Here is a 13,114-nt window from a genome sequence, read left to right as displayed (position 1 = left end):
TAAATGAATCATTGTTAACATAGTGAAGCATAATCACCATTGGAAACGCTGTACACTTTACTACTATCATGCAATAAAAACTATTATGCATAATTATGCATAAACCTGAGAAGAATTATGCATAATTATGCATAACCCTAAGAAACCTTATGCATAATTATGCATAACTCTAAGAATGGTTATGCATAATTATGCATAATTATGCATAATTATGCATAACTGGACTAATCCCCAGGGGGTCATCAATGGCGGCTACGTATTTCTTACATCATTTTTACCTATACTATGTGATATTAGGCCATCTGGGTATATAGTTGCTGAGATATGGGAGGTCTGTCAGGAATTAAACTGGAACAGCAGAATTAAACTGGAGGCTGTTATTTATAGATAAGAGAAGTAAGGATGCGTCATTTGTAAACCCTCTCCATTAGTTTCGGTTTCTCTAAGACTTTCTTGTCAGAAAAAGAGTTTTCAAGAAGGCTGTTAAAGTAGTACCAGCTATAATCTGTCTTGTGGCCCTGTCAACGAGATGGTTACAAAGCGCACGTCACGGCTGACAGTCCCATTCCTCGTCCTGAATGTCCTGCCAGACCATGAAAGTGACTGTCTGCCACTCCGTTATCTCCCAGCATCCTGAACAAATGAGACCGTCATGTCGTAATCTGCTTCCTCCTTTCAGAGGTGCACAGTTCATAACCGCCCAGCGTAGTCACATTTTGTGCACAGTTGATGAAAAAAATGGCCGCTGTCGTCCACTTGACCGTAATTCTTTGTGTGGAGGCATAGACCCATTTCTAACAGAGATGAAAGTGAGGATCTAGTCTGTTCTTTATATGAAATGGAAAGGATTAAATTTTGTTGAGGTTTTCAAAACACTGGAATCAAACAAAGTAGTCAATGACAATAAAGCACTAACGGTTAAAGTTAATGTATATCGACTGTAGTTTTGGCAGGAAAAAGTAGCAAGATTGTAGAAGCAATGTCAGAACATCACTTTTTTCAGGCAAAATTGCATTAATTAAGAACCAAAATACACCAGTATAAGATATACCGGTATAACACAGCTAAATTGATAGCAAATGCTATGTAGAACCTAGTAATTCCTTCAGGCTTTCATTTCGCGAAAGTTTGCTTTAAATCAATACAAAAGATGATGCGGTTAGACGTGCAAAGGTCAACTTACTGATCGAAAGACACAACTTCAGGAAAATACAATATAGAAGCTTTACAACACAGTAGGTTTCTTTAATTAAGAGGACTGTATATCCCTTTAGTGGTGGTAGTAAATATTGGATTGTGAGTCCGGTCAATGTGCAGATTTAACGAAAGGCCTATGCTGGCCGCTCGATTGTTCAGCCCTAATAGAAGTCTTCTTTCTCGGATCATGAATTTTGATGGCAGAGACCTTGGGCGGTAGACGGGCACTTCTTCAGATTAGTTTGGTCATCAGAGCTGCCCTGATTTCGTGACATTGCCTTGTCTTAACTTTATTACAGACCGAGGGGGGCGGACGCAGTGCAATCCAAGCCCTAATAAGGTGCCAGACGGGTTAAGAGAGAGATATCGAAGGGTGCACAAAAAGGCTTGCAATCCGACCTTATCTAATATTAATCATCGCAGTCTGCCCGCACACAGCAAGGAGTCTCTCTGATCAATCCCCCTCTGGTTGCTGTTTCAAAGAACATTGTCTGAAGAATTGAATTTCTATCATCGGTGAACTTCACTGGAAGAGAGATGGATTATGTCTTGAGGGTTGACCTTGATAGTGACTTTCTTGGGTTTCAACTTGATTGTATCCTCCGGGAAGAGTTGTAACTTGTAGAAATCCAATTTCTAATCAAGACAGAGACACACCCAGCTGGACTTGAAGCAGATGTTATACGGTGCCTTTCTTCAATACAAAGCAGACAAGTTTCCTTGAAAAATCAAGTTGAATTAAGAATGTTAGCTATCTATCTATCGGTCGGCCGCAAGGCGGGCGACTGCAAGTCTCCACTGTTTTGTACAGTAACTCTAAGAGTGTTGTCATGGTTGATGGGCATGTGTCACAGTGCTTCCAGGTGTCTTCTGGAGTCCTACAGGGTGATGTCTTGGCACCTTTTCTTTTTATCATTCTCATTGACTATCTTATGAGGAGTTAGCTATAGTAAAATGAAAACAAAAGTAAAACTGTTGCTGTACACAATTCAAGAGGAACAGTTATGAACTGGGTATTCTGTGAAACTGTATGACCATGTACATGTAGCAAATCAAAAGGAGTTGGCCCCAACTGATGTCTCCTTGGACTACAAAATGTATTTTGCAGAATAAAGCTCACTATAATTATGGAAACGTCCAGTTCAGGACTTGTTGAAGCTTTAAAGTAAAAGTTTACGGCTCCTGGCCATTGTTTGTCTACATAACAGGGGCTTTAACCTTTGACATTAGACCACAATGCATCACACTGTTAGTTTAGAAACATCTTCTTCTAACAAAGATTGGATGTAGGGCTTACACTTTTGGTGTTACTGGCCTTTGCTACATGCTTGTGAAGCTTGAATGTTATGTTGTATAGGGTTGTTGGTTCGGATGAATTATCCATATATGTAGGGAGGAAAATGAGCAAATCATGAGAATGGTTTGGAAAACTCTTCACCTTTTACAGAATTTGTAACGGATGAGTAAGAATGTTGAACCTTAGACCTCAATGTCCCGGCATAGAGAATCGGTTCAGCGTCTACATGTCACAGACATAAGCGAGTTTGTACCGCTCTACCAGCACTGTGCTGTGAAACAGCCTAGAAAGTGGCAAAAGGAGTATGATGGGAAGTTCAATGCATGAACTAAATGAAAAATGAGATATATCTTGGTCCAGTATTCCATGAAAGACATGCATTAAATACAGGGTGTACGTACATCCAAGCTCAATATGTAACAAGGAAATTACCTATCCTGCTTTTCTCGACACTGAACACCATTAATCATGGTTAAGAACAGCATTGCCTTTTTGTATAGTATTGATGTTGGCTGAACAACGATACTGAACAACAGTCTTCATCAGTAAGAATCGTTAATTATAAACATAAATGTACTGGCTGAATTAACAGATGTTAGAGCATACATCTGTTTTGAACATACTCTGTAATTCACTGAAAATAACTGCCCTGGATTTCGGATGAGTGATCATTAATATTGATCTGCTGATAGCAGCTTTGAAATTTATGAATTCCCGCAAGCCAGATGTGATGCATGTGGGATCCTCTCTATTACCAAATATCGCATTGTCTTTCATAAGGGAAGGGGTAGTCATAAAATAGATGCAGGTATCTGATGAAAGACAGAAGATGCTGTCTGGCCATTTTCCAGTTCATTCTTGTTCATTCTAGTTTCTTCACTCACAGTTACCTTGGGTAAATAAAAGTATACATGTACAATGTATTTCACCTAACTATAGCAAGAAAGGGAAAATGAATTGCTTTCAATTACTTAAACTGTTTCCTAGCTCAGTTTCGACTCTCTATCCAGTTTAATGTCCATTGTTCCCTGTCTTGCAAGGGTTGGACATTGCAAGATGTTGTTAATGATCAGCCCTCAAAACAGTGCCCTCTTTAGAATTATCAGTAAAACATCTGAGTGTGTTTCCTCTATTTTGTTGTGTTTTGTCAACAATTATACATGAACATGTACTTTCAATTTGTTATGAAGTGCTTTAGAGTCTGTCTTTTGATGTGTTATCTTTGAAGTTTTTTTTACAAACTTAGCAATAAGATTGATCCATATTTTTTACTGATTTGTACAACTCAGTATCTGTATATAGTAAAGTGATTCATTGTATGTGGTTGAATAATAATCTCAGACCTTTGAAATCATAGTAACGGTTTCAAAAGTTGAATCTAGTAGCTAGAGTCTTGGACATTAATTTTTATTTGTTGAATATCAGGAATCTTTCATTTTCTTACATTACAGGAATAGCAACCCCTCCCCCTTCTGTTTGCATCTTGTCTTTTCATCATATCCATGTACATTGTATACATATTGGTCTCTATGTACATTAATGTCCCTCATGAGAAATTGTTAACACTTTTTATTGCCCTTTCATCATAATTCCTGATTATTGCTAATGTGTTATTTGCATTATTGATTTCTATTTGTCGCATCTGTAGTATATCCCATACAAATCATTACAGAGAAATTATAATATTCTCCCAATGGAGGTTGGATGATGGAATGATCCAACTTCCCAGACGGTATATGAAATGTAGGTATATGGATTCAGAGCCATCTTTTAAACAAATTTACAGGGAAAGATCTTGAATAGGAGCTCTAGGAAAGCTGCAGGCATCTTTTATACATGTACATGCACATATGTAGCATACAGGTCTATTGTACTGTAGATTTAGTGTCCATTTATGTGTATACAGTAGCTTGGGCAATTCTGGGGTTGTGTTGTGTAACAGCAAGGTGTTTGGCCCAGTCCTAGGTTTGAATCCTGTCATGTCATGGATCTTGTGCCCTTACTTAGGAAAGGCACTTTACACAACTTTCCTCACTCGACTCAGGTGAAAACAAGCAATGACATGTGTTTCTTCGGTTAGGGATGTCCCTCGGATGGAACATTAAATGGGGGGCAGTGTTTGAGAAGTCAGCCACACCTTGCACACATATAAAATGTAAAAGAATTTACCATGTGCACGCTTATGGTAAAACGTAGGGGTCTTTTCTGGTGTTGAGTGGATGAAAAACCATTCTGATGTAAATGGGGTAGGAAATTTCCTAGGCAGCCTTAAAGTTTGTAAACCTTACTTCTCCTATAGGTTAGTCAGTCCTCTCTCTTAGTGAGCAATTGAGTTTGTCTCAGTCGTGATGTTTCTGACTTGGGGAGAAGAGATGCTATTACAGTTACAGTGTAACCCATAACCCTGTAGTCTGTGTAACGCAAACTCCGCTGTCCATGGCTGTAACTGGCCCCTTCCTTCTTGGGGGCCGGCGGATGTTGAGCGGGCAGCTATAAGCGAGATTTAATCAGGCTGATAACCCTGGAGTGGCCTTGACCTTTGGGTTTTGGCATGTGGTGAGCATAAGAGAAAAAAGTCTAACTTGCAATGGATTCACCATGTTAAATTTTATATCATTTATCTGTGAAACAAATAATTCGATTGGGATGGCCTGCTGGTGTAAATAACTGAATCATTGTGACCGTTGTACTGAGTGAATTGACTGATACTGTGGAGTGATGTCCATTTTTCAGCCCTGTGCAAAGGGAATATTAAATCACCCAGTAGTGCCATTTGAAAAACACCCTCCAGGCAAATAGTTTGCATGAAAATTACAGCTCGGCTATTTGTATCCTTCAGTGAGAGAAAGGTGCCAAGGTGAATCAGTGCAGCCGATGAATATTTTATTTCTTGAAATCTGTGTTCAGGTAGGGATGACAGGAAAGGACAATTTCCAATGTATTCTAGCTGAATAAGAGGATTTAATAATATAATAATAATGGTTTATTCAAAAGTCAGACGTCACAGTTGCCACCTTGCAGCCAACGGCTGAATTGCGTGGTAAACTACACAAGATAAAAATGTCAAGAGCTCTAGATACACTGATTAAAATATACTGGTCTAAATACACAAGTTAAAATCGTCGGTTAACGACGTTTACAGTTGATACAGTTTCGGGGTGTTTAAATCACAGATGTTCATAGAATATCATACATATATATAGGATATTATCATACATATATAAAACAGTTCAAAACACAACGAGTAGCGAACACAGCGAAGGCAATTAAGCGTTCAGAAGTCTAGTCATGTGAGGAACAGCGCTGGATCTATATCTATCAGTCTTACAGTGTATAATGTCTAGTTTCTGTGATGATCGTGTCGACCTTCCACTTATTTCCCCCCGAGAAGAAGGGAGAAGGTGTCTGAATTGCTCAGATGACTGCAGTGATCTGGCGAACTTCATCGTTAAGGCTTCGCGACGGTCTTCGAGTGTGGGTAGGTCTAGTAAGTCACGTGCCTTGGTGTAGGACGTAAAGTCAGGGCCTAAAATGATTCTGCAGGCACGTCTTTGAACAGATTCGATCTTCTTACTGAGCACGCTGGGTAGTCCGGGGTGCCACACGGGGGCACAGTACTCAGTTATGGGACGGATGTAAGTGATGTAGACTGTCACAAGATCTTCGGTTGGGAGGCGGAAGTGTTTGAGTTTACATAGGAGAAAGAGCCGTTGACTGGCTTTCTTATACATAGTGTTGACATGAGTGTTCCACTTCAGGTTTGATTGAAGATGTATTCCAAGGATTTTCATAGATGGTACTTCTTGGAGGACAACATTACTGACTGTGAGTGGGCGAGGGATGTAAGGGACTCTGTTGAATTGTATGTACATAACTTTGCACTTTCCAGGGTGGAGCATCATGTGGCTTTCTTTTGACCAGCTGTCCAAGTCAGTTAGGTCCTGTTGCAGGTGTGACGGGCTTACAGGTGGGTTTCGGACTTCCAGCATGTTCAAATCATCAACAAATTTCCAGCGCTTGGAGAGAGCTTCTTGTGCTGCACTATTAATGTAAGCAGTGAAGATAAGGGGGCCCAGTAACGTACCCTGTGGCAGACCACAAGTGATCAGAACGCTGTTTGAACACGAGCCGTGGTATCGCACCACTTGGCGTCTGTTTGTGAGAAAATCGGCTATCCATCTGACCAACGAAGGCCGCAGGCCGAGTTCAACAAGACGGCAAATCGCGACTGTGTGGCTGACTCTGTCGAAAGCTTTGCTATAGTCAGTAGAGACTAGGGAACAAAGAGTATTAGGCTTGTCACATGCCTTGAATAAAGTGTTTGTCATGTCTAGGAGGCAGTGAGTGGTGGATCGGCCTTTAATCCCACCGAACTGCTGAGCGTCAATGTTCGGGAGGATGTCTGTCATAGCCCACTGGCAGATGAAGTTTTCTGCGACCTTACTCAGGAGTGATGTTAAGGAGATAGGCCGAAGTTCATTTACGGACGGTGGTTTGCACTTGGGGACTGGGACAACGGTGGCGTTTTTCCACTCATCTGGTACTAAACCTTGTTGGAGCGATGAGTTTAGTATGTCTGCCAGCGGAACACTCAATTCATAAGCAAACTCTTTGATCAGATTTAAGATAGTACCCAGATTTATTTGTAATTTTTTCTCACTTTCTCTTGGACTTCTGTCCCACATCAAATAGTTCTTCTGAGTGTTGACATACTCACTGTGTACATGTACATTTTGTAAATGTATAGAAATTATATGTCACAAAAATATGCTGGTTTCCTTTATAGACAGAGATGACAGATAATTTCTATAGAACCTTGCCTTTGATGCCATCCAGATCTTATTATTTGAATTATGATATAAGTTATAAGTTATAACAATTATTAGTGATCACCTTTGAGGGACAAAAAGTATAGAGGCATTTTTAATATCAGCATCATTATCAACTATTTTTATCTAGTAATATATACACTAACCCTGTCCAATTCAAAGTCTTTTTTTTTTCTTCCTTTTTTCCACGAAGAGTAAATTTGCTTAAAACTGTCCAAAAAGTCTAGTTTTCTGAACAGTCAAAATTTAATATCCCCTTCCCATCATTGCAGCAGGGTGTAACCATTTTTGTCACCGTCTTTCCCCCTGGGTCTCTCCCGTCCCCATTACTATTCTGTGCCTGTGCCGAGCCCCTATCACATTTCCAATATTTACTCTTCTCCCTGAATGAGAATCGCAAAGTTGACTAAGTCCATGGTAATGTCTGTATCCACTCTAAGTATGTCCCGGATAAACACAGGGCTTGATAATGAGATGCACAAGCTGTATCATAATGAAGTGTTCCATAGCGTTAATGTGGGTATTAGGGTTCGATCGCGGGAGACGCTAATGCCCAGAAGTAAGAGATACATCAGAAGTTAGAAATTAAATGCTGTTATCTGGTATTGTCAGGTTCCATCTGTTATTGCCCGCTGCCTGTCGAGGGACGTGTGCGTCGTGGGATCAGCTAGAGCCACAGTTTTAATCTGTAATCACGCCGTTCTCGCGGGGGACGTTCCCCGCAGACGGGGGATGCCGCAGTCCTGTCAGAAGAATCCCTGACGTACCGTTTTGGAAGCGGGCGGTGTCAGAACTCGTTTAATTTTGTATCTCTTCCATTCCGGAGCAGATGAATTTTGCACCTTGCCGGACGATTGATTTCCCCCCGCAGTGCTCTTCGCGGTCATCACCCGCGGTTGCATATTGATTTTGCCCCTCACACTTCCATTTGGCGGCTGCCGTCCTGCTGCAACCGAAGCCTGCCAATGACGTACGCTGCACGGCTATTAGAATAATGGAACTTGATAATAATTGATAAGCGGTGATTTGACTTAGCGCGCTTTTCATACGGGAAGAAAGGCGGACGGTCGGGCTGCGGAACAAGCTGATCCGGTTGACGAAGTACTTTGACTGCCTGACGAAGTTCTCGGATTCCTGACCAGGACGTCATGTGGTGGTACGACGATCCGCCTCCTCCTATTTCTGAGGTCAGCATAAGACTCTCTCTCTCTTTCTCTCTAGTTCTTTCTTTCCCTTTCAAACTCTGCCCTTTACACAGGAAAACGGTCACTATTCTCATAAGGGAATTGTCATCATGTATCGGTGATAATGTTGGGTATTACCTTAAGATTACATCTTGTTAATTCAGCGGCCAAACCCTTCCTTAGTTCCAGACGGACCAAAAAGGATGCATTGATGCGTGTCTTTTGTTACCCTCCATTTGATACACTCCCTTGAGAGTTCCATTTCAGTTTTCCCTTTGTTCGGAATGTTAGTGACTTGTTTTTTATTGCAACTGTTAGAACAGAGCCCTTAAAGCGTATTCTGACTAGCTCTCAATGACACAATCTGCATGACTGACTCGGAGCTCTCACTAATTTGCTATTTTCTTCCTCATTTAAGTGTAAAATTTACCCTTTTCTCAGAATAAAGTATTTCAGTAGACCTTGAAAATGGTGTAGTATCCACGGGGAAGCGCACAGTTTTCGCTTGTAGATGCGTTTTTGAGCAGCAAAATGGCCAAAATTTCAAGCCTTGATTGCGATGTCCATGCGTCTTGATTTTGGCTTGTGTGATTGTGGAGGAACAGGCTGCACATCACTCTTGATTTTTACCCCTGGTAAACGAGGCCTCCTTCTGTTCTGCTGATGCTTAGGACATTAATGACGATTTGCTCCCAGTGCACGCACTTAGCAAAAAATTGGGCTCCAAAAGTCATTTGTGATCCTTTGATTGCCACCATGTCAAGTAGTTTGTTCCCTTTGTAAATAGTATCATTACATGCTGAAATTGATGGCTATTTGCTGTTTTCCTAACGACTCTCTGAGTGTTCAATATCCTCTTTATCTGCGTGCTCTTTCAAATTTGGAGACCATTCTCTAAGATTTCTTAAAATAGCACTGCTCCTTTTGAAGGTATGGTAGACTGATTGAAAGCAGGGAGTTTTTAAAAGAGATTTTGGTCGGAACTTGGATTATGTCATGGTCCCCCTGGCATCGTCTATGTCACGGTAGCAGTCAGTTTCACCTCAGTTGACAGTTGCACTTTCTATTGTATCATCCATGTTCCCTATGGACATCTGATATATGATATTCTCCTGAGTCATATTTACACCAGGCTTGGTCTTGTCCCTATTAGAGAAAGTCAGAGTTAAGTTGTGTCATTCTAAGACTTTTAATACCATATGCCATACTCCAACAGCCCTAGTATCATGATTTATACATTCTTTAGTGCTTTTCAGTTGCTTTCCTCTGACGGGAATGCACATTCTGCTTGAGAGCAGTTTTGCAAAAGGCTAGGCTGTTTTTCATGTATTATTAATAGCCATAGACTCTACATTGCCAGTAGAATACCTCTCTTCATGTCTGCTTTTGTCATAAATCAGGAGGCTTATTACGCAAAGAAAATGCCAACTTTTGCATCTCATTTTCTCCTGTGAAAGCTTGGTGATGGATTTTTATTGCCAAGTGCTTATCGTGTCTGTATGTCTTCATCTCCCCAAAAATGCCCCACATACAATGGTGGGCCATAATGGAACCTATAGTGAGTTAAATAGCCTTTTCTCGGCAGTCCCCAGATCAGTGATTGGCGTATCCGGCGAGAAAAAAAGGACGCTTTATTGCTGTTGAGAAACAAATTGGTCTTGATGAGCATGGAATGTTGTTGCACAGCTGCAATTGTCATTCAATCCTGTACGGCAATTTCCCTCTTGGAAAATACATTGTGACCACTTCTCGCTGATGTAATTAATGTTGGGGAAGTGTTGAATTCTAGTATGACTGGAAGTGTGATCTGGAAGTGTTTTTTTTGTCTTTTTGTTATCGTTGTGGCAATGTGTATATCAAAGCAGTGTTGGATGTTGTGAAAGTTTCTTGTCTTGTGTTGCAATTGTCATATTCTGCAAAAGTAGTCAGATTTCTCTAAAGATTAAAGCAATTATGCAGCGGGAAATGAATGCCTACATTGCGATACATGAGTAATTTCAGTAAAAAGTTTTTTTTAGCTTCTTTAAAACCAAGACATACATGTATATTGGAAACTACATACTATATTAAGAAGTATTTCATTGTGTCATATTGAGCATATTGACAGAATAGAAAATTTCATATCCCGATGTCACTCTGCAAATGATCTGATTTCCAAATTTTTGTCATTGTTGCAGCAAAACCTAAAGTTCGTCCCAATTTCAATTCCCTGAACTTTCCGAGCAAAAATGCAGCGACGATGCACTTTCATAATTGAACTCTTTCCATCCACAATGCCATAATGTTTCTGTAATGGCAGAGGGTCAAATTTCGGCGCACATCGATGCAGAATTGCTGAGAAATTGCCTCCTGAACTTACCCATCCCTGCCCTGAACCCACTTTATCATGTGGCAATGCTTATTACACATCAATTTTGGCTTGAAATGTCACTGATTCTGGTGTCGTGTCCTGGGGATAAATCACTGCGACATGAACGGACGTTATCTTGGCACACGCAGTCTCCCTCCCCATGTATAATAAGGAAAGGGAGGAGGCTTTCTGATGGCCCCCATTTCTCTGGTGTGTCCGTTATTGTGTAATCTCCACCCCAAGCCTTTGTCTCCCTGTCATACGTACCGGTTGTAAAGACTATCTTCAGTCTTCTTTGAGAAAACGGGAGAAAGGAGCTATCATTCTTGTCGCTATCCTGGCCTGGTTGGAATCATCTGGGAAGTTGGGGCTGCACTATATAGAAAGGAAGAAATATGGGACAAGATTGGATGGTGCGTGTATCAGCCAAGAAAAGATAAAGCCGGGACAGACTCTGACAGTTCAAACTGCAGCACTGTGTTCGGAATATAGAATGGCTAACTGTGGCTTTTAGCGTGAAAGTTCATCTGTTTTGGTAGAATTCCTATTCATTTTGTAGTCTGGGTTTTGTCAAGCATTTTGAAGTTTGATAGATGAAACAGATCATAAATGCACATGCACTGTGTATGAGAAATGGATATTACAAGTCCTGATTGCACATAGAATTGCAAGTGTAGGTTGTTTGATAATGAAGTAATGCATCTTCAGGTATGAATTAAAGGAAGCGACATGTACATCTTATTAACACCTGAGGATAAATGATACTTGGAAAGTAGTCAAATTTGAGGTACATAAGTGGCAAGAGTTGATGTTGTTTATAAGTCTTTTGACCCATAATTAGGTAGGGTAGTATATAATGATTATATCATGAATACATTCTTGGGTTTAATATTCTACTCATTAGCCTTTGTTGCTTAACTCTAATTAAGCTGTAATGCATCAAAACCACCCTATATTGCTGTTTTATAAGGCACTGCCTGTATGATGTATTAACGCAATCTCTGTCATGCGTCATACGACATTAGCGAAATTTGTGACACATAAATCATGTGTCACCTCACCCGAAATCAAAAGTCGCAGCCCTACCAGCGGGAATTCCACAAAATTCCTTCAGGACTTCCAGGTAGGTGCTTGTAGATATTTCATGTTGATTTGTGGCGTACCCAGGGTATTTGGAACAAAATATAATGAGAGCCCTGATTATGACGAATTGTTCAGCCTTTGCAGACGTTGCCAGGTTTTGGATTAATATATGACACGTTCCGACTGGAGTTTTTATTGAAGGTAAAATGGATGACGCTCATTAAAAAGTTTTAATGACTTATTCTGGACTAAGTGAGGATTTGATATAATTGCTCTGGGCAAGAAAGTTTGACATGGCTTATTCTGAACTGAGAAGAGACATACTATGAATGAAAAATTGAGGAAAAAAAAAACTTTAAGGTTACTGTAATGGTCTTTGACATAATATCAACATAGAGTACTCGTGGGATAAATCCATGATACAAATTTAAACCAAATCTATATTTCTAGATAACTCTGGTTTAATGAAGCTCATGATCATAGGATCTCAAAAGATACTTTTTTTTACTTTGTTTCCTTCAGTTTCTTTTCTGCATTATGTTTTTACTCACTATTTCTGCCTTTTATGTAGACTTAGCTGCAACATCTACTTCCATTTTCACCAAAGGTTTTAACTTATGCATGTGAATGAATTTTTGGTATACATTTATCTGAATAAAGAATGATTTTGATACACTCATTCATCATCCATTCTAAGCATATTAAGAGAGCAGCTATGTACATACGTTAATTTTGTAGTTGCAAATGTAGGTAAAAGAAAGCAGGAGTCATCCTTGGTGAACCTGTATCATCGCATCCATAAATACCAACTCAAATAGATGACCTTCTGTCAAGGCCGATGCGTGTCTGCTTAGAAGAGTCGACCGCTAGTCGTTCCACATCAAGCATTCGGAAATGTCCTGTCTTGGATCTCCCTTTTGCTGTATGAAGAATTTTTATTACTTCTCAAAGTATACGTACGTCCTTCAAGAGGCTATAGCATCACATAATGTTGCAAAAAAGTACAACAAACGTCAGATTTAAGTGCTCTAAGACTTAGTGGCCAGACTGAGTGCGTATGATGGATGTATTCCATTCAAGATGTGGAGTTTTTATGGGAGTTTGCAGACAAGGCTGGTTCAAGGATCTCAAAGATATTGTATAAAAAAGACATACATGAAACGAACATGGTCCA

The 13,114-nt window shown here is 40.1% G+C and overlaps 1 protein-coding gene across 4 annotated transcripts in view; it reads left to right on the top strand.

Moving 5' to 3' along the window:
- The window catches only part of LOC118403184 (G patch domain-containing protein 8-like), a 186,424-nt gene that overhangs the window by 90,641 nt on the left and 82,669 nt on the right, over nt 1–13,114 (top strand). The window contains exon 1 of one of the 4 annotated variants that reach the window (XM_035801746.1): nt 8,314–8,510. The exons of the other annotated variants lie outside the window; for them this stretch is intronic. Within the exon in view, the coding sequence (XP_035657639.1) occupies nt 8,472–8,510 (39 nt within the window). The 5' untranslated portion in view covers nt 8,314–8,471. Of the gene's footprint in view, nt 1–8,313; nt 8,511–13,114 lie in introns of those variants that run through there. 4 annotated transcript variants of the gene reach the window in all.

This window comes from Branchiostoma floridae, chromosome 16 (genome assembly GCF_000003815.2).
Source record: "Branchiostoma floridae strain S238N-H82 chromosome 16, Bfl_VNyyK, whole genome shotgun sequence".
NCBI classification, from domain to species: Eukaryota; Metazoa; Chordata; class Leptocardii; order Amphioxiformes; family Branchiostomatidae; genus Branchiostoma; species Branchiostoma floridae.
The sequence above is the reverse complement of the archived record's forward strand: the minus strand, read 5'-3'. Positions and strand labels throughout refer to the sequence as shown.